Below are 22,051 nucleotides of genomic sequence, written 5' to 3'. Positions count from 1 at the left end.
AAATAGTTTTGTAACCTTTTCCAACCTGAAGAGCATGAACAAGTCTTTTTCTGAGGTCCTCAGACATCACCTTTGATTAAGGCATGCATGGCATGCGTTCACAAAGTGTGTGGTGAAAAGCAAAGTCTCAAGTTTATCTTTCTTAAATTGGGGAGGACCACCTAACTTCATTGTCCCCCTATCAATTGATACTCCTGACTCTAATGTTTCCCTTAACTTAAGTGATAACCCTAGAAGTCCATGTAATAATTCCAAAGCCACTGATACCTTTTGATCAATAAATGAATGGACAAAGTACAGTACTGTGTGTGTTATCTTCTCTTCAGCTCCTTCTAACCCTGGCACACTAAAAGCTCTCCATCCCTTTCACAGTTCCTTAGACTCCACTGCCTTAGCTGTGATGAGCTTGACTTCTGTAGTGAAGCACAAAGAATGTGGAGATCCTTCATTGATAGAAGATGCATTTCTCATCTTGTGGACAAGGCCCTCAATCAAGTCAGGAGTGGACCTCGTAACATCCACTCCAGGAGGAATCCCAATAATGAAACCTGATTCCCATTGGTATTCACATTACATCCTAACACACTGTCTTTCCCACAGGTTACCAAACAAAATTTCCCCATTTTGAAGACTGATCTTTCCTTGGGAGCCCTTTTTCCTGATCCTCCCTTTATCCCCTTCCATTGATCATCTAACCTACATTAGCTAACTTTCCACAGTTGACTTCACAGAGGACAGCCACATTCCTCACTATGCATTTTGAGCTGTAACAGGGGCCACTGTGTCACTTGCAAATATATCACCAACAATACTCTTGTAACTGGTCCCTCTGGTAAATTCAATATTAAATAACAGGACTCTTACCAGTCTAAAATTATTATTTATTGTATTTCTTGTAGAAAGTGTCCATCGATGTACAGAGGTGAAACATGGAGATGGTTAGCAGAACTTTTCAGGGAGTGTGCTCAAGCAACTAAACTTTCCAAAGCCCATTGTAGAACATTTCACATCCTTTGATGATGTCCACACTGATCTGTTCATGTTCTTTCACAGGGATTCAAAGACACTTATCAAAGATTATCAGGAGAAGACTGTCCTCAGCTTGGAATCACATATTTCTCCAGAACCTAATGACCAACTGACTTTTTAATCTCTCCTTTCATCTACTCTAATGGCAGCTTTTTCACACCAACTCTCACCTTCTCCTTTCACCTGCCCTGACTTTGTACTCTCCTTCCCAACACACATATATTACCTGCTCTTTCCTTTTCAATTGCATGAAGGCTTTACTGCCAAATTCTTGTATTTTTAACCTTATTTTCACTTCAGTATGGAAACCCCTTTTTTTCCTTTGTAGATGCACACTGACACAGCCTTACGCTAACTTGATTGTGTGTTACTTCTTTTATTGTTTTCTTTGAATCTATTTGTATTACTAAGATTAAGATCTGATTATATTTTAAATGAAACTGATGAAGCAATTCAAAACAATTCTGAAAGACTTCACACTGTATGATACCTAGAAATAAACAATAATGGACAAGAAGGAAAAAGTTCTGAAGCAGAACCTAAGCCCATTTGATCCCTTTAGACTAGCCTCCTGCCTACAGTAGATTTTCACCTAACTCCAGTGACTGACCCTCCATTAGTAAGGGGACCAACCTGAAGTGGTATGTGCCTTCTCGCTGACCAAAGCCACTGCCTGGAACGATACAGATTCCAGTCTCTTCTAGTAAAGTTATGCAGTAAAACATATCTGGAGCTAGACCTTTGGCCTGTAAAAAAATAAATAAATAACAATGTTAGTTAAGAAAATATTAATAAAGAAATCCAACAGGCATATAAAAAAAGGAAGGTGTGTATGAAATCGAGGCAGGTAGTGCACTCAAGTAGCTTTGAACTGTAAGACATAACTCACTTACTGGTCCAATCCACCACTAATGACCCACTGACAGATTATGAGCAAGTTACTTAATCAACCAAGAAGCAAATAGGTTACCACACATTTACAGTGCTTAGGGATGGAGGTCACTTTGAAAATAGTGCACTGCCTGAATGAGCCTGTGCTGTAAGAAGGGTAACAGGTATGGTGAGTTTAGCCACAATCTCTGATTTCTTTTTTCAATTCTGTCGTAGTACATAAAACAAAAGACATCAGATTGATGTTTCTCTTCCAGATGAACATTCATTGGTTGTCAGCTCTCGGGCCCACAGTGCTACCCATAAAACTAAAGTCAAAACTGAGTGAGTCGTGAAGTATTTGGAGTGAGTTGCTGAACTCCACTGAAAATATTTCCAACTTGATAAGATCATGTAAATGAAGACTAGGATTGGAAAAGTTATCAAATGTGACATGGACTTAACAGTAATCGGTCAGCACTAACAATAACATTAGTAACTATACCAATGTTGTAAATTAGTTAGAGATGGCTTTCATTATACAAAGGATCTATATAATGTATACTACACACACGTGTATATATATATATATATATACACACACACACGAGGGGGGACCCAAAAATAGCCGGAATTTTGTTGTTGTTAGGTTGGTACTTGTAGTACGTGGTTGGGCTGCTAGGGCGATCTATTTACACTCCTCACAAGTCAGTCTACCAAGTGCCATCAGTCTGGAAGGTTGTGCTTGTGTTCAGTGAATTTTTTTATAAAAGTAGTTTTGTGCAAGCGTCGTTTTTTTACGATGGCTGATTATCATGAGCAACGCGCGGCAGTGAAATTTTGTTTTCTTCTTGAAAAAAGTGTTGCAGAAACTATTGTTATTGAAATGGTATGACAACCCTGAACCACTCACCCTACTCACTGGATTTAGCTCTGTGTGATTTCTTTTTGTTCCCTCAGATGAAAAAAGACTTGAAAGGAAGGCGTTTTGCTGACGTCGAAGAGGTAAAACAAGAAACGACCAGAGCATTAATGTGCATTACTTCAGACGAATTTAAAAAATGTTTCGAACAATGGAACAAACGGTTAGATAAGTGTATTTCCGCCAATGGAGAGTACTTTGAAGGAGACTAATAAGTTTGTACAGAAAATTAAATTAAACACGTTTTACAAATATTTCCGGTTATTTTTGGGTCCCCCCTCGTATATATATATATATATATATATATATATTCACGGCATTCGAAGTCTGTGTCACAATCTGATAGTGTGGGTGGTTACCTACCAGGTAACGCTTTGTGGTTGGCCAGCAATCTGCTAACATCCGCCACGGTGCCCTCAGTTTGTGAAGAGCAGATCACTATTTTCAAAACCATATATATATATATATATATATATATATATATATATATATATATATATACACATACATATACAGACTGTGGAGGATGGCCGGCTTCATATTCCAGCCCTCACCCCCAGGCCGCCAGGAGGAGCTCTCCCGACAGCATGGACGGGCTCCGAATTCCAGCAGGGCCTCATGGACTATGTAGTTTTTATACACAGCCCTGCTGGATACCTTGGGGACCACTGGGAGTCGCTGTCGGGAGGCCCGTGGATTCGTATATGCCTTATAACCTGGAAGTGCGTCATAATCCCAGGACAGGAAGAAACAACGTGCTTCCGGGGTGAAGATAAAGACTGTTTATCCTGACCCGGAAGGAATAAGGACTTATGGACTATTGGGCAGGAACACCTCCGGGTCAGGGTGTATTAAAGGACTCTGGGAAAGCCCAGACACTGAGCTGAGCTGGGAGGTAGGGTGGCGTAGTGTCTGGGAGTGGAGGAATTGTACTTGATTAGTGATTGGTTTATTATATGAGTAGTGTGGAGTGGAGGGTGCTTTGTGCACGTTATTGCAAAATAAAAGAGTCTTGTACTTTTACCTGGTGTTTGGAGTGGTACCTGAGGGTTCAAGAGGTGGACAAATACCTCTACTGCGACAACACACACAACATACACACACACACATACATGCATATATGCACACACAAACGCATTAGTATTTTGTCACCATTTTAGAATATCTGATCATGAAGATTTTGATTATTATGTTGGTTTGTTGTTTTTGACTATTCTTTGACATTTTTAGATTTGTTTTTGACATTTTGTCGCCATTTTTGTTTACTGACAGCTGCCTCCATGTGTTTTGTGCTGTGCATGATGTCATCAAAGCTACAGGATAAAACTTCATTTCTTTGGTCTCATCCTTATCTCAGAAAATGGATAACTCCACTCGTTCTAATAATTCTTTAATACTATTCTGGTCTTCTTGTTAACACATTTTTGGCATGTCCAGTTGTCTTTGATTTTTGGTTCTAAGTTTGCATGTATTTTTGACTTGATGGTTACAATCCTTGCTCGCCTCTTGACTTGCTCTTCTCCATGATCCGTATTTTCTCTCACTGATATTTTTCTACTCTCCACACAACACATGCACACAAGTCACAACTCACACTACTTCCCAGTGAGGACCAAGAAGTCCAGAGAACACCAAGAGAAGAAATGTCAAAAGGGTCCATATGCCTCAAAACATGCTCAGGAGGAGAGGAGGAGGACTGGACTTGTCCCAAAAATGGAACTTGAACAGAGCAGGAGGGGACTCTGTCCAATTAGGTCAGAATAATGGCGGGAGGCGCACATATAGTACATTTTCCCCAAAGAGTATTTAAAAATTCAGGCTTGAAAAACCAAGAGAATAAAAAGGGATGATGACCTTGGCCTCCTTCACAGCTTTGTCTGGAATCTCAATCCTGGGAAAGGAGTACATGGCTCCTTGTACTGGATTACACTTGATTCCTGGAACGGTGTTGAATATGTCCTCCGTAAGATGGGCCTTCTCACCCAGGCTGGCCAGAACAGCATTCTTCTCCTGTGCAAAAATAAATAAATAGGCACCATCATTTTCCACAGGGCTTTCTATCAGAAACATGGCAGTAATGAGTTATCTGTAGCTGTCAAATATTACTTCTGTATAAACAATCATAAAGGCCTGTGGTGGGGTGGTTAGTTAAACAATAGCCCTTAGCAGTACTATATACTGAAGAGGCCTGAAGAACCCTAGTATCTTACAAAACAATTAGGAACAACCAAGCGTTCAGCATCTACAGTACAACAAATTTGTTCTTAAAGTGCGCATGTGTGTTTTACAGGGTGGCACATTATTCTGCAGTCCTCAGAATCGAGGGGGTGCGCTGTGCATGTGCCCACTTCTGTAAGCCTGACTGGCCATTGTGCGACTGATATATACATTATCACTGGACAACAGTCCAGCTAGGAAAACAGTGAAACAAATAACTTTAACTCCAAGACTGCTTAAATATTTTTTTTATATGTGAGTGACTACTAATGTTGACCATTTGACTGAACAAGAGCACTTCCCTTTAATCCAGTATGGTAGGAGCTGGAATGTAATGGACAATAACTACTCTGTTGCAGAAGATTTGCGCAGATTTTTTACAACACTGTGCTGAAAAGTACAGAGATATCCATTCTTCTATAATCATTTCCCTCAGTTTGCACTCTGTCATACATCTCAAGACCCCCCAGTAAATTTATCATTCAGCAATTCTCATTTTGAGACAACCCGGTCTGTCAACTTAAACACACTAACCTTGACGAACTGCTCATATGATGGCTCTCCTTCAACAGGGGGAGTGGAAATGACATCAACCATGGCCTGACCAGGGACTGGAGGGCACAATCTGACAGACACCAGTTTGATAAGCTGCTGCTTCACTTCAGGGTCCATATTACAGACTTCCATGTAGCCACCCCGAAAGCCACACCTTAAAAAAAACAAAGTCAGGATTTAGATTAAAGAATGGCTTTCTTTGCTTTGTAGTTTAGATGACAGATGATCTTGGTTAGCAGGGCTACTGAGCAGCACATTGGTAATCACAGTAGGATTAGTGTTACATAGTAGTTATGCCAGGGTGCAAAACAAGATCAATATCCTTAATCCTTTGGCGTACTGACAGAAGTCACTCTTCAGTGTCTCTAGGTGATTGTTGAAAAGTGAGGGAATAAACGTCAATGTGGGAAGAAGAAGCCAGTGTCACATTATGTAATACATACTGTACATACATATCTATACACACAAGATGTAACAGCACATCCTGCCATCCATGGAAAGAGACTGCAATACTGGATGAATGCACAAAAGACGGAAGAGAAAATGAATAAATAACCTCATTGTAAAACGTAATATTGAATTTAATAGACGATACTGAGTTGATACAACTTAATTTTTATAAACTTGTTAATAACACTCATCTTAAATAAGGGTTCTATTCAATAAGGGCGCGCACAAAAAGGCGACCTTCAAAAGGGCGACCTCAATTGGGCGCGGAGAATAAAAGCGCACATAAATAAAAGCGATCTTCAAAAGGACGACCTCAATTGAGCGCCGAATAAATGCGCGCGCAAATAAAGGAGCGCTTCAAAAGGATGACCTTCGGAGCGAATTAAATTAATTGCCCTTGATTATGCTAATAGACCGCATCTTGAATATCTACGTGGCATTGCACATAATCTACAGCTTGAAGTGTAACTTGCTTTCACCTTTTTATACATTCAGTCATTGCCTTAATCTAATTTTCTGTAATTTTGAAAACAACGAAATATGTTCAGTCATTGCCTTAATCTAATTTTCTGTAATTTTGAAAACAACGAAATATGTTCAGTCATTGCCTTAATCGAATTTTATGTAATTTTGAAAACAACGAAATATAGAGAGCTTTAGAAATAGTTCGTTAGAAGTAGTTCGTTAGAAGTTCATGCATTAATTAATTGCATGTTTTAATATTCTTGCTTTCACCTTTTTATACGTTCAATCATTGCCTTTATCTAATAAATTTTCTGTAATTTTGTTGCGTTTGCCTTTATTCGCTGCACCCAATTGACGTCACCCTTTTGAAGCACTCCTTTATTTATGCACGCAGTTATTCGGCGCTCAATTGAGGTCATCCTTTTGAAGTGCTCCTTTATTTGCGCGTGCATTTATTCGGCGCTCAATTGAGGTCATCCTTTTGAAGCGCTCCTTTATTTGCGCGCGCCTTTATTCGGTGCTCAATTGAGGTCGCCCTTTTGAAGCTCGCCTTTATTTGCGCGCACCTTTATTCGGCGCTCAATTGAGGTCGCCCTTTTGAAGATCGCTTTTATTTATGTGCGCTTTTATTCGCCGCGCCCAATTGAGGTCGCCCTTTTGAAGGTCGCCTTTATGTGCGCGCCCTTATTGACGGATACCTTAAATAAGTCATGTGTACTTTTAGTTGTAAAAGCTTAAGTAAATTAATGTCCTTTAGCTGAATTAACTTAATAATAGTAAGTATGTAAACACTGTAGGACTATGAACAATTTGAATTAAATTATTTGCTTAAGTTAGGGCAACTGAGTTTTATCATGTACACTGAGAATGAAAACAAGTTTACACAAAGCATTTTATTTAATTTAAATATACTAGACAGCTTTAAGTTCTTTTAATTACATTATGTAATTTCAGCATACTTAGATTTATCAATTTATTTTAAATTCTGCTAACTTAAATATTACAAGTTAATTGTACTTATTTTCTCAAGATTTAAAAACTTAATTTTTTTGAGGCAACGAGTTTGCATACTTTTTTTAAGTAAAACCAGCTTATTAGGTTTTACAGTGCTGTATGCATACATGCTTCTGTGTATACAAACTTGTATGCCTACATAACGCTGCATTGAATTAAATATCATGTTAAATCTGAAAATACCTTCATTATACAAAATGGCAGAGAAGTATGTAAGAGTTGTACAGGATATGTACGAGGGAAGTGTGACCGTGGTGAGGTCTGCGGTAGGAGTGACGGATGCATTCAAGGTGGAGGTGGGATTACATCAGGGATCGGCTCTGAGCCCTTCCTTATTTGCAATGGTGATGGACAGGCTGACAGACGAGATTAGATAGGTGTCCCCGTGGACTGTGATGTTTGCTGATGACATTGTGATCTGTAGCGATAGTAGGGAGCAGGTCAAGGAGACCCTGGGGAGGTGGAGATCTGCTCTAGAGAGGAGAGGAATGAAGGTCAGTAGGAACAAGACAGAATACGTATGTGTGAATGAGAGGGAGGTCAGTGGAATGGTGAGGATGCCGGGAGTAGAGTTGGCGAAGGTGGATGAGTTTAAATACTTGGGATCAACAGTACAGAGTAATGGGGATTGTGGAAGAGGTGTGAAAAAGAGAGTGCAGGCAGGGTGGAATGGGTGGAGAAGAGTGTCAGGAGTGATTTGTGACAGACGGGTATCAGCAAGAGTGAAAGGGAAGGTCTACAGGACGGTATTGAGACCAGCTATGTTATATGGGTTGGAGATGATGGCACTGACCAGAAAGCAGGAGACAGAGCTGGAGGTGGCAGAGTTAAAGATGCTAAGATTTGCACTGGGTGTGACGAGGATTAGAAATGAGGACATTAGAGGGTCAGCTCTAGTTAGATGGTTGGGAGACAAAGTCAGAGAGGTGAGATTGCATTGGTCTGGGCTGTGCAGAGGAGAGATGCTGGGTATATTGGGAGAAGGATGCTAAGGACAGAGCTGCCAGGGAAGAAGAAAAGAGGAAGGCCTAAGCGAAGGTTTATGGATGTGGTGAGAGAGGACATGCAGGTGATGGGTGTAACAGAGCAAGATGGAGAGGACAGAAAGATATGGAAAAAGATGATCCGCTGTGGCAACCCCTAACGGGAGCAGCCGAAAGAAGAAGATACAAAATATTTCCAGTAAAAACACTGGCTTCAATGAGAATCCACTTTATTTATTTATTTCACTTTTGCTCTCAAGGTTGCTCTACACCAAGTAACACATGTTTGGCAGTGTGTAAATACTGGTGACAATAATATTAAAAATATCTAAAGTTTGCCGAGCACTGAAGATGGAGGAAATGGCACACGTGCTTGCATACTGAAATGTATAATGAAAATACATTGCAGCAATGTGGCTATAAATAAACACATCTGCATCAGCTTTAAAATCTGTATTCTTTATGTGGGTTGTCCAAATTGAAATTTCTAGTATATGTTTAGTATTATCTACATATTCACTGCATTCATTTTCACAAGTTGTGACCTGCATTCATTTCTGGATATTATGTAATATCATGGAATACATAAATATACAGCTTTAAGCTATACATAGATTTTATATGTATACATTATATATATATTTTGTTATGCATGCGCATCCAAGGGACATCTCAAGAATTCACTCAAAGTTTGCAGTACCCCACCAGGAAGAGAAGGGACACTACCGCCAACAATTTTGACTCTTTTCTCATCCTCAGTATTGAGAAGATGTCCCCAGAGGACAACTGACCACACCTCTTCTGGCGAGACTGCTATAAAAGGGAGACACCCCCAAATGTCGGCAACTTATTTGGACCCAAATGTTAAGAGAGGACAGAGCTCCCTGATTCTCATTCACTCGCAAGTGCAATATTGAGTTATTCAGCCATTGAGGGGATTTGAGACTGTGAAATTGAGCACCTGTTTACTTTGTTTGCTTAAAGATTAAGAGGGGCAACCCAGGCAACGAATGTTCCTTCCACCCCTCCGCACTACATATATATTGTGGCCAGCTGGGGCCTCCAGCTCCCCAACAACCAACACAAGCAGACACTGGCACAAGTCCAGCAACACACATGACTTTACTCAGTGGTGGGAAACCCTTTCCAACAGTTTCCCACCAATGCAAAATATACAATAACCAACAAGGCACTTTGCCTTCTCTCTGTGTCTCTCTCTCTCTTCTGCCTCCACTCCTCTTCCAGCAAGCTTTGTCCTTTGTCTAGCTCCCAGTGCAGAGTAAGTTGGCTCCTTTTACAGAGCACCTGGAATTGCTCCAGATGTACTGTGATCTCCTTCCAGGTGTACTTTTGGGTGTGGTGGCAGTCCTGCAGAGAAGGGCTCTGCCGTTCCCCAAGCACCCCCGGTGGTGGTCACGGCCAGCTTCCATGCTCCAAACATGTGGCACTGTAGCGAGTCAGGGGGACTGCCCTGTGTCGTGCCCTGTGTAGTCATTAATCCACCCCTCTTACAATGTCCCTATCAACCCCAACCCCTCACCTGCTACTACATATTGCCTTTGACTCCTGTATGTCTAATCATTTTCCTCTGATGGTAATACCTAGTAAGTTGTCAAGAGCTTAGAAATTTAAAAAAAATACATATGGGAGGGAAGATGAACATGAGATTAAGGCAGGGTTCCAAATCCTATAAACAAAGCATAAGACAAGTTGCTACTGTGGTAATTTTTATTTCAATCTGATGTACTTTGGTTTCTTCCACTATTTTTATGCTTTGTTTAAGACTCTGTTTATTTTCTCCTTAATAATCTCTTTTGTTTTGAGGTTCTCTGGCACAATAAATAGGCTGATTAACAAGAAAGATGTGACCAACCACAAATGTCATCAAAACAAAACAACCTTGTTGTGGACTTCAGGACACTGATACAGGGCCAAATCCTGAAAAACACTGAGGAAACAATAGGGGAAATTGTTAGCTGGTAAAGAAACATCTAAAATCCTGGGACAGACCCAAAACAATGAAATCACACTGAACAAGAAGTGCATTTCTGAGAGAACGGAGATGAGTAAGCTGGCATTCTCACTGCATCTTAGATCAAGGGGCTGGAAAATGTCAATATGATGCATGTTGGCTGGAGGTGCACAAAAGGATTTTGCTGAACTCTAAACATGTAACAATACTAAATACTACTACAATGCTTACTATTCCTCCCTGTGCTTTTCTGTAATTAAGGTGCCATTTTTGCACATGCTTCTGTTCTTGGTATTTTTCCTGGGTGTAGCTTGCACATTCTGATCATGAAGCATGATGTATTTCTTTACATTTGCTATTGCATGTGGATTTACTCCAATTGATCAATTAATATCTTTCGAGTCGTTGTTTGAAATTTACTAAGGCACTCTTGATATCCACTGACTGTATCTCATATCTTATAAGGAAAGTGTTATCGCTGTATTGAATATATACTATATGGTGTTCTTTTTAATTTTTGAAAAAGTACCATATGCCCGTGTTTGGACTCTCCTTTGTTTAGTGCTTTTTCAGCCACTTTTTTATGTATAGCATTGCCATCTACCTCTTCTGTCAATTTTTCTTGTGGATCATTGACTTGTAAATATACAACTTTATTTTACCATTTCATCTGGACTCCTCTTAATTTGCCTCGTCCCAATCTCCATACCAACAGTTAGTCATAACAAATACTGTATGTACTCCTGTGTATATTTTAGTCAGTCTTGCATGTCCAGAAAGCATTTTGCAGGATCCATGAAGCTAGAAGACAGGGGCACGGTGTGGGGTGTAGAACAGTCATTAACTTCCTTTACCTCTTTACACCTAGAATGATGGACGATGGCCGGGAGGATCTCCGATGTCACTTCCTCTCAAACCATGGTAACCAGACCCTATCTTCCTCATCAGTTATATAAATAAAACCAGACCAGAAGTCAGCATTCTGTACAGAACCAGCCTATGATAGGGAGAGGAATGTGACTTCAGGAGAGCCACAGCCTTTCTGGAAAGCACCTTATGCCAGACCATATGGTCTTTGTACTTCCAGTTTGTTCTTTTACCTCATGGAATGAAATAAGTAATCTATAACGGTCCCCAGTACTCCATCTGTATACTTTTATTACTCACTCACTTTCTCTCTCTCTCTCTCTCTATTATAAAAAGAAATCTTGGAAGGCTTGGAAGGAGACGATATGTGATGTTCTCAGAGACACTTTAACGTCCTACGAGAGACACTTTAATGTACCGCGAGAGACACTTTAATGTCCCGTGAGGGACACTTTAACGTCCCGCAAGACAAGGCAGTGAGACAAAAGGACAGCTGCTGTACAGGCTTTTAAATGATCAACACGTAGCGCAACACTCAGAACACGCAGCTCGACAGCAGCAGCAGCAAGCCAGCAGTTGATGTGACTGCATCTCTTTAGCATGTATTCAGCCCCCCCACTTCACAACACGGGCATCAGACACGCAAAACCTCAGACGTTGTGCCACAGCAGCTGATTCGCTTACTTGACAGAGTGTAAGATCAAAGTATTACATTCATAGTTCTGATCACAATCTGATTATTTGGGTGGTAATGCTTGAGGTTGGTCGGCAATTGCGATAAGACCTAAGGAGATAAATATTATATATACACATTCATATACTGTATATATATATATATATATATATATATATATATATATATATATATATATATATATTCACGGCATTCGTAGTCTGAATCACAATCTGATTGTATGGGTGGTTACCTACCAGGTAACGCTTGTGGTTGCTCAGCAAGTCGGCTAACATCCGCTACGTGCCCTCTTTCAGTTGCGAGAAGCAGATCATAGAATGGTTGAAATAGTTTACTGTCAAATAATGCAAAGAGTACACGACACGTGTTTCGCCCTAATTCTGGGCTCGTCAGGCGTACACATTCTACTGCACTCCCTCTCGGGAATCGAACCTCGAACGTCAGCGCTAGAGGTGAAGCCCCTAACGTTGCGCCACGGCGTGTGGTTCGTTTATTTGACAGCATGTAGATCGGGGTAATTACATTCACGGCATTCATAGTCTGAATCACAATCTGATTGTATGGGTGGTTACCTACCAGGTAACGCTTGTGGTTGGTCAGCAAGTCGGCTAACATCCGCCACGTGCCCTCTTTCAGTTGCGAGAAGCAGATCATAGAATGGTTGCATATATATATATTAGCATACATTTTGCTTTCTGTGCATGGTGTTTTTAAGGTCCTTATTGCCTTGTGTACAAACTATGGTGAAATTTTTCCTTGTATATGCATCATAATCAGTAAGTATGACAGCCTTACTTTGAAACATTTATCTCCCAGGCTGAAAAACATCAGAACACATTTGTCCTAACAGATAAATAAGGTTGCAACAATAACTATTTTGATAATGTGCGTACTTCGAAGGGAGGATATTTATGATTTGGTTGATTTGGTAGCACAGCGTTTTTCATGCAAGTATGAATGTGTTGCATTTTTGCTGCTGATATTGTATCACTGCAACTATTCTGAGGAGACGTGCAAGTAACAATTTCATTGTGTTGAGTACAGGGCTCAATAAATGTGGAGAGTGTCTTCCCTGTTAATCAAACTGTTATCAACTTGTGGACCACATATAGGTAGATCTCTAAGCAAATATTTCTAGATGTGACCCCCTTAATCTCCTTTTTGGCTAGAGCCCCATGCAGTCAACTCACTCGCCCATGTAACATTTGGAGGTGGAGTGGAAGGACACCAGTTCCACGGTGTTGGAGTATTCTGGTCCCATCTCAAAGAGCACTTTCTTGAAGGAGTGAAACTTGCAGCCCTGGGCATAGATGTTGTCCTGATAGACCTAAAAAAATAACCCATTTAAAGATCATTAAGGATTACACAAGCAAGTCCAAATATCCTTCAGATGTTTGCAAATTTCAGCAGTTACTGCTCATTAAACATCTGCAGGCTTCAAAACAGTAAGGATCTCTGCCAAAAGCATTCACAACCCTTTATATAATTTTAGTTCCACCCTGCCTTGCTGAACCACAAACTCACTTAATGAACATTTGTTTGCAACTTTTGGCATTGAGCCACCACATAACTAGTGCCTTGGAAAATTGCTATGGCATAGTCTGTCATTCCTTCTTTCTCTCTACCCATTCAGTTAGTGAAACAATTTACAACAACTTTTAAAAACATCAGAGTCGGAGCCTATCCCAGAAGCATTGGTTAACCAGGCAAATACCAACTCTGGAAGGGATGGTAGCTCATTATAGGGCATCAGTTAGATAACCATAATAAACCTTCAACCATCTTCTTTCCTGAAGCATTAACAGATTACAACTGGCTCAAAATGCTGCTACTGACTTTAACCAACGTTAGTGAACACATCACCGACTTGATAATGGACGGATGTGTGTTTATTCATTGGCACCAGCAATACAAGAGAATAGCATAGGGTGAGAAGGACCTGTGCCATACAGGCCTGAGTTCTTGGTCTGGTCAGTGAACGAACAAGCTGGAAGGAGCACCAGACAGGGCAAAAATCTGACAAGTGTGTGGTGCATACTCGTACCTCATCAGCCAGCAGCAAGAGCTTCTCCTCCGCAGCAAATCGAATGACATCTTCAATGCACTTCTTGCTTTGTACCTGGCCTGAGAAGAAGAAAAAGAATACAAATCAGGAAGTTCACACTACCAACAGCACACAGCACTGCCATTTTCTGCAACATCACACATAAGAATATGAACAACAAAAAGATACCTGCGTGCCACTGTGTTGCAAGGGTAAGCAAAATGGGGAAGAAAAAAAACAAACAAATGTTACGTTATACAAACCGTGGAATACAGCAGAGATACTCGTCAAATTCTGAAGATGGACTCCTCTTCCAAAGACCAAATTTGGACTATCATACATTTTACCATCCTGGGTTTGAATACCATGCTTGATTGCTGTCTATGTCAGTTAATTAGAACATTAGAAAAATTGTGATGCAAGCCGTAAGAGCAGGTGCCTGTCAAGTCCTTCGTAACACTGAGGTCAATGGTTTTTAGAACATTAGAACAATTTAGATGAGAAAAGGCCATTCAATCCAACAACTCGTTCCTATTTGCCTGATTCTACAAAATTACATCGTATCAATATTTGAATGTCACAATCTCTTTTACACTATAATTCCCTTGAGATCTCAATTTGATGTTATTTTGGACAACGAGGTAAATAAGATGGATGAGCTTGTTGGGCTGAATGGTCTGTTCTCATCAAAAACGTTCTAATATGGGCATAACTCAAATGTAGACTGTTATGGCCAAAATAGCCCACCTGGGCATCTTCAAGCCATATTGAAGTGCTTTGGATGATGCAGAGTCACCTAATTTTGGGCGATTTTTCTCATTGTTGTGTGGGGCTTTTTCACAACGAAAAAATGGCAATAGGTGAGTACGGTTCATGACTGCCTTTGCAAACAGCACCACAACTTATTCACAAAAGCTGAAATGAGAAAAATGAAGCGCCCTGACTTATGTTGGCTTAAAAGCCAATTTCACATTACACATATTCTAGCCTAGTCTAGGATGTTGCACTTGTCAAGCTAGGTTGCCGAGTCTGTTGACTGAGTATGTCAGCTTGCACAACTAGATTTCACTGGGGATGTCAAATTATATGACTGTAGTACAGTTTCATATTTCAAAAGTATTGTGAGTCCACCCCTTATTTTGGCCATGGGATGGGTTTACAGGTATGGAGAGTTCAGTTGTAATCTTAGCCATTTTTTTCTGTTGTGATACGTAAAAGATGAGACATCAGACAAACAAGTCTCTCTTCTGTTTGCAAGGTCCAAAACACCCACGTTCTTTATTCCTCATAGCAGCGTAATATGTATTGTTCCTCTGGATGAGCATTCATTGGTTGTCAGCTCTCATGCACACACAGCCTACCCCTACGACTTAAGACAAACTCAAAACTGTTTGATTTAGCTGGGGAGAGTTGCAGACTAGTTGGAGTGAGTCACCGGGGATGTCACACTTGGTGACTTCTGCTCATTAGAATGCACCAGGACTATATCCAGCTCGCTACGATTATGAGAACATTAGAAAAATATAGATGAGAATAGTTAATTCCTCCAAAATAAGAGAGTAGAGTTTTGGAGGTCCCTAAAGTCCTACTGTCTACCACACTACTTGGTCACTTATTCTATGTGCTTATGGTTCTCTGCGTGAATAAAAACCTTCTAATGACTGTGCAAAATTTACCCTTAACAGGTTTTCAATGTGTCCCCGTGTTCTTATTGAAGTCATTTTAATGTAACAGTCTCAATCCACTGGACTAATTTGCTTCATAATTTTAAACACGTTAATCATGTCTCTTCTCAATGTCCTTTTGTCTAAACTAAAAAGGCTCATCTCTTTTTATCTTTCCACACAGGACATCCCTTACGCTCCTGGGATCAGCCTAGTTGCTCTTCTCTGGACTTTTTGTACACCGTACTCCAAATGAGGCCTCACTAATGCGTTATAAAGCTTGAGCATAACCTCCTTGGACTTGAACTCCGCACATCAAGGCATTATATAACCTAACATTCTATTAGTCTGCTTAATGGCTTCTGAACACTGACTGGCACTTGATATAGAAAAGTCCATTACGACTCCTAAATCCTTCTCATAAGATGCAAGTTCAATGTTCAGACCCCCCATTATGTAAATAAAGTCTATGACTGAAAATTGCTGGAAGCGTCGGGTAATATGACATGGTCTTGAAGAGAACAATTGACTGAAACGAGGTAGCTTTTCAGCCCCTTGTGAAGGTTTATTAATAAATTTGGGCTGTTTGAAGCTCAGCAAATCTGACAACCCTATGCAGGGAGGGTATCATTATGGTTGTGTAATTCATCCTAACAGACACCATTGAAAAGGAAACGCATCACAGAGATGTAAAGTTCAGGATAGGATACTTGACACCAGTCCAGGATATAACTGCCTGGGTTGGGGCAAGGGGACTCCTATGATGTTAAGATTGTCTAGAGCAATTCACTATTAAAATTATTAAATTGTTTATTTTGTATAGGAACTTTCTACAGAGGGGCGGCACGGTGGCGCAGTGGGTAGCGCTGCTGCCTCGCAGTTGGGAGACCTGGGGACCTGGGTTTGCTTCCCGGGTCCTTCCTGTGTGGAGTTTGCATGTTCTCCCCGTGTCTGCGTGGGTTTCCTCCGGGTACTCCGGTTTCCTCCCACAGTCCAAAGACATGCAGGTTAGGTGGATTGGCGATTCTAAATTGTCCCTAGTGTGTGCTTGGTGTGTGGGTGTGTTTGTGTGTGTCCTGTGGTGGGTTGGCACCCTGCCCGGGATTGGTTCCTGCCTTGTGTCCTGTGTTGGCTGGGATTGGCTCCAGCAGACCCCCGTGACCCTGTGTTCGGATTCAGCAGGTTGGAAAATGGATGAATGGATGGACTTTCTAAAGAAAACCACACCCCAAGGTGTTTTATAAAGGCTTGCATATGCTGTTAAGCAATTACCACAATGGCAGATTAAGTGTTTTGCTACTGGTGAAATAGTGAGTCAAAGGATGGTTTGGAACCATCACCATCACAGTTTAAAGTCCCATGCCTTAGCTACTTGTAAAAAAACTAGGAGTTTTGCACTACTAAACAGCTTCTAGGCTCACGTGGCTTAGAGGACACTATACCCCAAAACACTACACACAATGAGAAAGACCCACACAATGGCAGTTTTCTACTGCATTTTCCCAGACTGCCACCTACCTGTGGGGTTCCCGGGATTGATGATACAAAGCGCTCTTGGCCGACAGTGCTGGCGGGCAGCATTTAGAGACCGGCGAAGCTCTTCCACATCCAATGCCCAGCAGTTCTCCTCATCCAGGTAGTAATTGACTTGTACACCATTCAGCTCAGCCAGGGCAGCAGAGTAGAGTGGGTACTGGGGAATGGGGATCATCACCCCAGTGCGTGTATTACCCTCTCCAGTCATCAACAGCTTCAGAATTGTCTAGAGGATGGAAGAATCATCTACTTAATATGAACCTTTTGCTACCCAGGTAAGAAGTACTCTGCAGTGCCAAGAAAGTATCAACTCACTTTCAAGCATTTACAGTAGTGTATTCAGGTCAACTTGTTTTGAAAAGCCAGTCAGCCAGCCAAGTTTAATAAGAGGTGGATGCCCCATTTAGGCAAACAAAAACACACTTATGGCATGAATACAGGAAAGTGAGAAATTTGAGGAGCCAACTGAGTAAATCAGGACAACAAGTTCTTACAGGTGTGCCCAATGAGACAATTAAGCATTTAACATTCTGTCAGGCATAGGGTCAAGCATAACAATGCTGGGCACACCTAACTGTTCATTACATTGGCTGTATTGAGTAAAAAAAAAAAAAGCTCAGTGACATAAGAGAGTGGGGAGATTTTGAGGCACATCTGGCAGGAGCTTCACTGTCAAATAAGGGTCTTTATGTGAATTTTTTGTTTTATTGCAATTTTTTAAGGATTTTCAGATTTTTATGTTTTTTCTGTTCATTCTTGTGTATTGTCTCTTTAAAATGTGCCTCCGTTCCCTGTGTTTTGTGGGTGGAGCCCCAGTAGGCGGGGCCATCACATTGTCACAGCTGTTCGCTCTTCCTTCTGGCTATTTATTCCATGTGTAGTTTTTGCTTAATTTCTTGCTCTCGCTTCTGTATTGGGACTTGTTTGCTTAGCATTGCCTTTAGGCAGCTCCTTTTTTTTGCCTATTTTTGCTGTTTTGATCTAATTTATCTAATAAATCCTTTATTTATAAAGATTCTGTTGCCCTTTTAGTGTACAAGTGGAAGGTGAATGGTCATCCTTCTTCTTGTGGAGTTTTTGGCCAGATTTTGAGACATTTAATTCTTTTTTTTTTTGGCTAAAATCTCTTATGGGCCTGCAAAGCCTGAGGCAAGCCACTAGAACTGGGATTAAGCCTGGCCTGTAAAGCCTTTTGTTGAGCATTTGGAGGCCTCACACCCTTTTTACCATGTCAAGGAATTCACTCACAACATTCAATGAAGAAGTCAACAGCCCAACTTAATAAGAATTTAAGAAGTCTGACAAACAGAAGAGGCCATTCAGTTTGTATATGGGGACTCTTTTCCACGTACACATATCAGATGAAAGGGCTTTAGTCTAAAGTCTTGTCAAGCTGGATGAGAGTGCAGTGCCTGCTGGGAAAGATGGAGCAAAAAGTGGGATTCTAGAGTGTTACTACCTGCTAATTACACTCCAGTGCCGACTAAAACAAACAACCGTACTAAGACTGCTTAGAAGCTAAGCAAGAATATAAAAAAAAAATGTAAATCCAAAAGTAAGTCGTAGTACCTACTGGACAACACAATACACTAATGATCTCTAGTTTCTGAGCCATCTCAGTAGACAAATAGCCAGAGGAAGGGCTCAGCAGTCATGATGCCAGTGAGGCCCCATTTCCTGGGGAACCACACACAAAGCACATGGAACATTAAGACATTTAAAAGGATAATACACAATTACAAATTAAGTCAACAGAAATAACAAAGCACTGGCAGACACCTTGAAAACCTTTAAGAACTAGGGGGCTTTGCCTCCTGCTCGCTTCGCTCGCCATCCCCTGACCCAGCGCTACGCGCAAGCCACTTTGCAATTCTGCCAGTCACGTATGGGGATGCGCATGTACAATTTAAACAGATTGTTATTTTAATGGGAATTGTTACATATGCATAAAAGAACTATTTTACATTACAGCGAGTAATTAACCATATTAAAAAATAGTAAAACGTGATAATTTGAAAGTAAAATATGTTTCATGTTGCGGTCGAGTTTTCTGTTGCATTATACAATTACATTCTGCTTTGGCTTTGAAATTAACGCGCAAATATTTTGTAAACTTACATTTTTACTGTAAAACCTCAGTAAAAACAATTTTTTGAATTAAATTTTCATCAATATCGCATTGAATTTTGATTCTGTGTTTGGACTTGCATCGTGACAATGTAACGTATAACTGCCCATGAATAAATAAACTGACTTTTTGGAATGTTTGTCTCTGTGATTTGTTAATTGTCTTTGCAAAAGTTATTCTAACAGGAAACAGTTAACGTTTTAACATGAATGGCGTATCAAGATCTCCTTTGCTGTGTAATGTTATCCGGGGAAGATGTACTACATTACCCTTCTTGAATACATCCTTCTTTCAACAGTAATTCAGGCAGTGGAAGACCGGATGGTGTTAACAGTTGTAGTTATTCTACGATATAATGTAAATTAATGTTTTCATGTTCTGTACCATCACCACCAACTGTTTCAGCTTAGTCTATTGATATGCATTTAACCAATTTCCCATATAACCGATCGACCATTTTCATGTTAATTCGTTTGACTTCATTGTTTCTCAGTGCTAGGATTGCCTGTGTACTCATTTCTTCTGTTGATATCCCTTCGGGATTAAATTCATCAATAAGATTTGGACATAATACGTCTTCTTTAATTGGGAACTTAAAGTGAGGAAAATGTAAAAATTTATAAGAGCTGAGAGAGCAGGAACTGTGTCTGTCAAAAGCATTCACATGAATGAGATGTGAGTGGACCGTGTGCATGTTTGAACACAGTTGAGAGGATGGCGTCACTTGAAACAATCTCATGTCAAAAGTCTTATCTTGCAGGACTTCAAAAAATCTCTCAAAAAAAGTCTTGTCTTGTCGTAGGATTTTTTTTATATAATATAGAGAGATATGGATGAGATATTGGGACTTAGCTCTCAGCTAAACAAATGGGCTTGTTGGACTGAATGATCTCTTGTTTGTCGAATTTCTTATGTTTCTAAAGACATTAAAAATCCATCCATCCATCCATCCATTGTCTCCCGCTTATCCGAGGTCGGGTCGCGGGGGCAGCAGCTTGAGCAGAGATGCCCAGACTTCCCTCTCCCCGGCCACTTCTTCTAGCTCTTCCGGGAGAATCCCAAGGCGTTCCCAGGCCAGTCGAGAGACATAGTCCCTCCAGCGTGTCCTGGGTCTTCCCCGGGGCCTCCTCCCGTTAAAAACAATAACTCAAAATTAACAAAAAAACAAGAACATAAAATACAAATAAATTCACACTGCACCAAAGGTCATGAAAGGGAGCCAACAAGACAAACTGCAATCCCAATCTCTGGCAAACTTTTAAGTATGTGCAAAAAGGCTGCTACTGTCCCACTTACCACAATAGCATCACTGGCTCCTGTCGACAAGAAGATATTGCCAGGATCTGAGGGGATTCCTCCATCCCTACGTTCGATGTAGTGGGCCACATCCTGCCTAATGCACTCAATGCCTTGACTGGCACTATAGGCACCTGCAAAAGCACACATCACATAAATGGGTCAGGTTCAGGATTTAAGGATGTCATAAAAACCAAAACTTCTTTACTCAGTTGATACCAAAGTTCTGAAAATGTAATCATACTAGCTTTTTTACAATATCGATAGTACAGAGAAATTCGATACCTTGCTCATATGTGACTGCATGGCTGAAAGTAAATGATTTAAATTAGAAGGCACATTAATATGTGGGAAAACCATGAATAAAATTTCATATGGAAATGGCTCACATTGGTGACACTACAAAACTGCATCAAGATATGTGTCAAAAAGAAAAACTGCAGAAGCTATGTGTGGAAGTGCTTTGAGTTTGAAGCAGGAGAATTACAGTGCAAGATTTCAGGAATCATATTATATGTAAGCATTTTATATATATACTACCCATTGTGGAGTTAGTTCAGAAATAGATATGTGTGTTCTTTGAGAGTGAAAAAACATGACTAACTACATGAAGTATAATTATTTACAGTCATATGAAAAAGTTTTGGAACCCCTCTTAATTCTTTGGATTTCTGTTTATCATTGGCTGAGCTTTCAAAGTAGCAACTTCCTTTTAATATCTGACATGCATTATGGAAACAGTAGGATTTCAGCAGTGACATTAAGTTTATTGGATTAACAGAAAATATGCAATATGCATCATAACAGAATTAGACAGGTCCATACATTTGAGCACCCCAACAGAGATATTACATCAATACTTAGTTGAGCCTCCTTTTGCAAATCTAACAGCAACTAGACGCTGTCCTATAGCCTTTGATGAGTGTCTGGATTCTGGATGGAGGTATTTTTGACCATTCTTCATACAAAATCTCTCCAGTTCAGTTACTTTTGATGGCTGCTGAGCATGGACAGCCTGCTTCAAATCATCCCATAGATTTTCGATGATATTCAAGTCAGCGGACTGCGACGACCATTCCAGAACATTGTACTTCCCACTCTCATGAATGCCTTTGTAGATTTCAAACTGTGTTTTGGGTCATTGTCTTGTTGGAATATCCAATCCCTGCGTAACTGCAACTTTGTGATTGATGCTTGAACATTATCCTGAAGAATTTGTTGACATTGGGTTGAATTCATCTAACCCTCAACTTTAACAAGGGCCCCAGTCCCTGAACTAGCCACACAGCCCCACAGCATGATGGAACCTCCACCAAATTTGACAGTAGGTAGCAGGTGTTTTTCT

The 22,051-nt window shown here is 40.5% G+C and overlaps 1 protein-coding gene across 2 annotated transcripts in view; it reads right to left on the bottom strand.

Annotated features, from left to right (window-relative positions):
* LOC114653782 (alanine aminotransferase 2-like) overlaps positions 1-22,051 on the bottom strand; it is a 77,357-nt gene that overhangs the window by 2,107 nt on the left and 53,199 nt on the right. For both annotated transcript variants that reach the window (XM_028804288.2, XM_028804287.2), the window contains 7 exons: positions 20,707-20,840; positions 17,265-17,508; positions 14,083-14,162; positions 13,229-13,365; positions 5,573-5,747; positions 4,676-4,831; positions 1,663-1,775 (listed from right to left, as the gene is read on the bottom strand). In XM_028804288.2, the coding sequence (XP_028660121.1) occupies positions 1,663-1,775; positions 4,676-4,831; positions 5,573-5,747; positions 13,229-13,365; positions 14,083-14,162; positions 17,265-17,508; positions 20,707-20,840 (1,039 nt within the window). The remainder of the gene's footprint in view (positions 1-1,662; positions 1,776-4,675; positions 4,832-5,572; positions 5,748-13,228; positions 13,366-14,082; positions 14,163-17,264; positions 17,509-20,706; positions 20,841-22,051) is intronic.

The sequence above is a fragment of the Erpetoichthys calabaricus genome, chromosome 6 (genome assembly GCF_900747795.2).
Source record: "Erpetoichthys calabaricus chromosome 6, fErpCal1.3, whole genome shotgun sequence".
In the NCBI taxonomy this organism is placed as follows: Eukaryota; Metazoa; Chordata; class Cladistia; order Polypteriformes; family Polypteridae; genus Erpetoichthys; species Erpetoichthys calabaricus.
The sequence above is the reverse complement of the archived record's forward strand: the minus strand, read 5'-3'. Positions and strand labels throughout refer to the sequence as shown.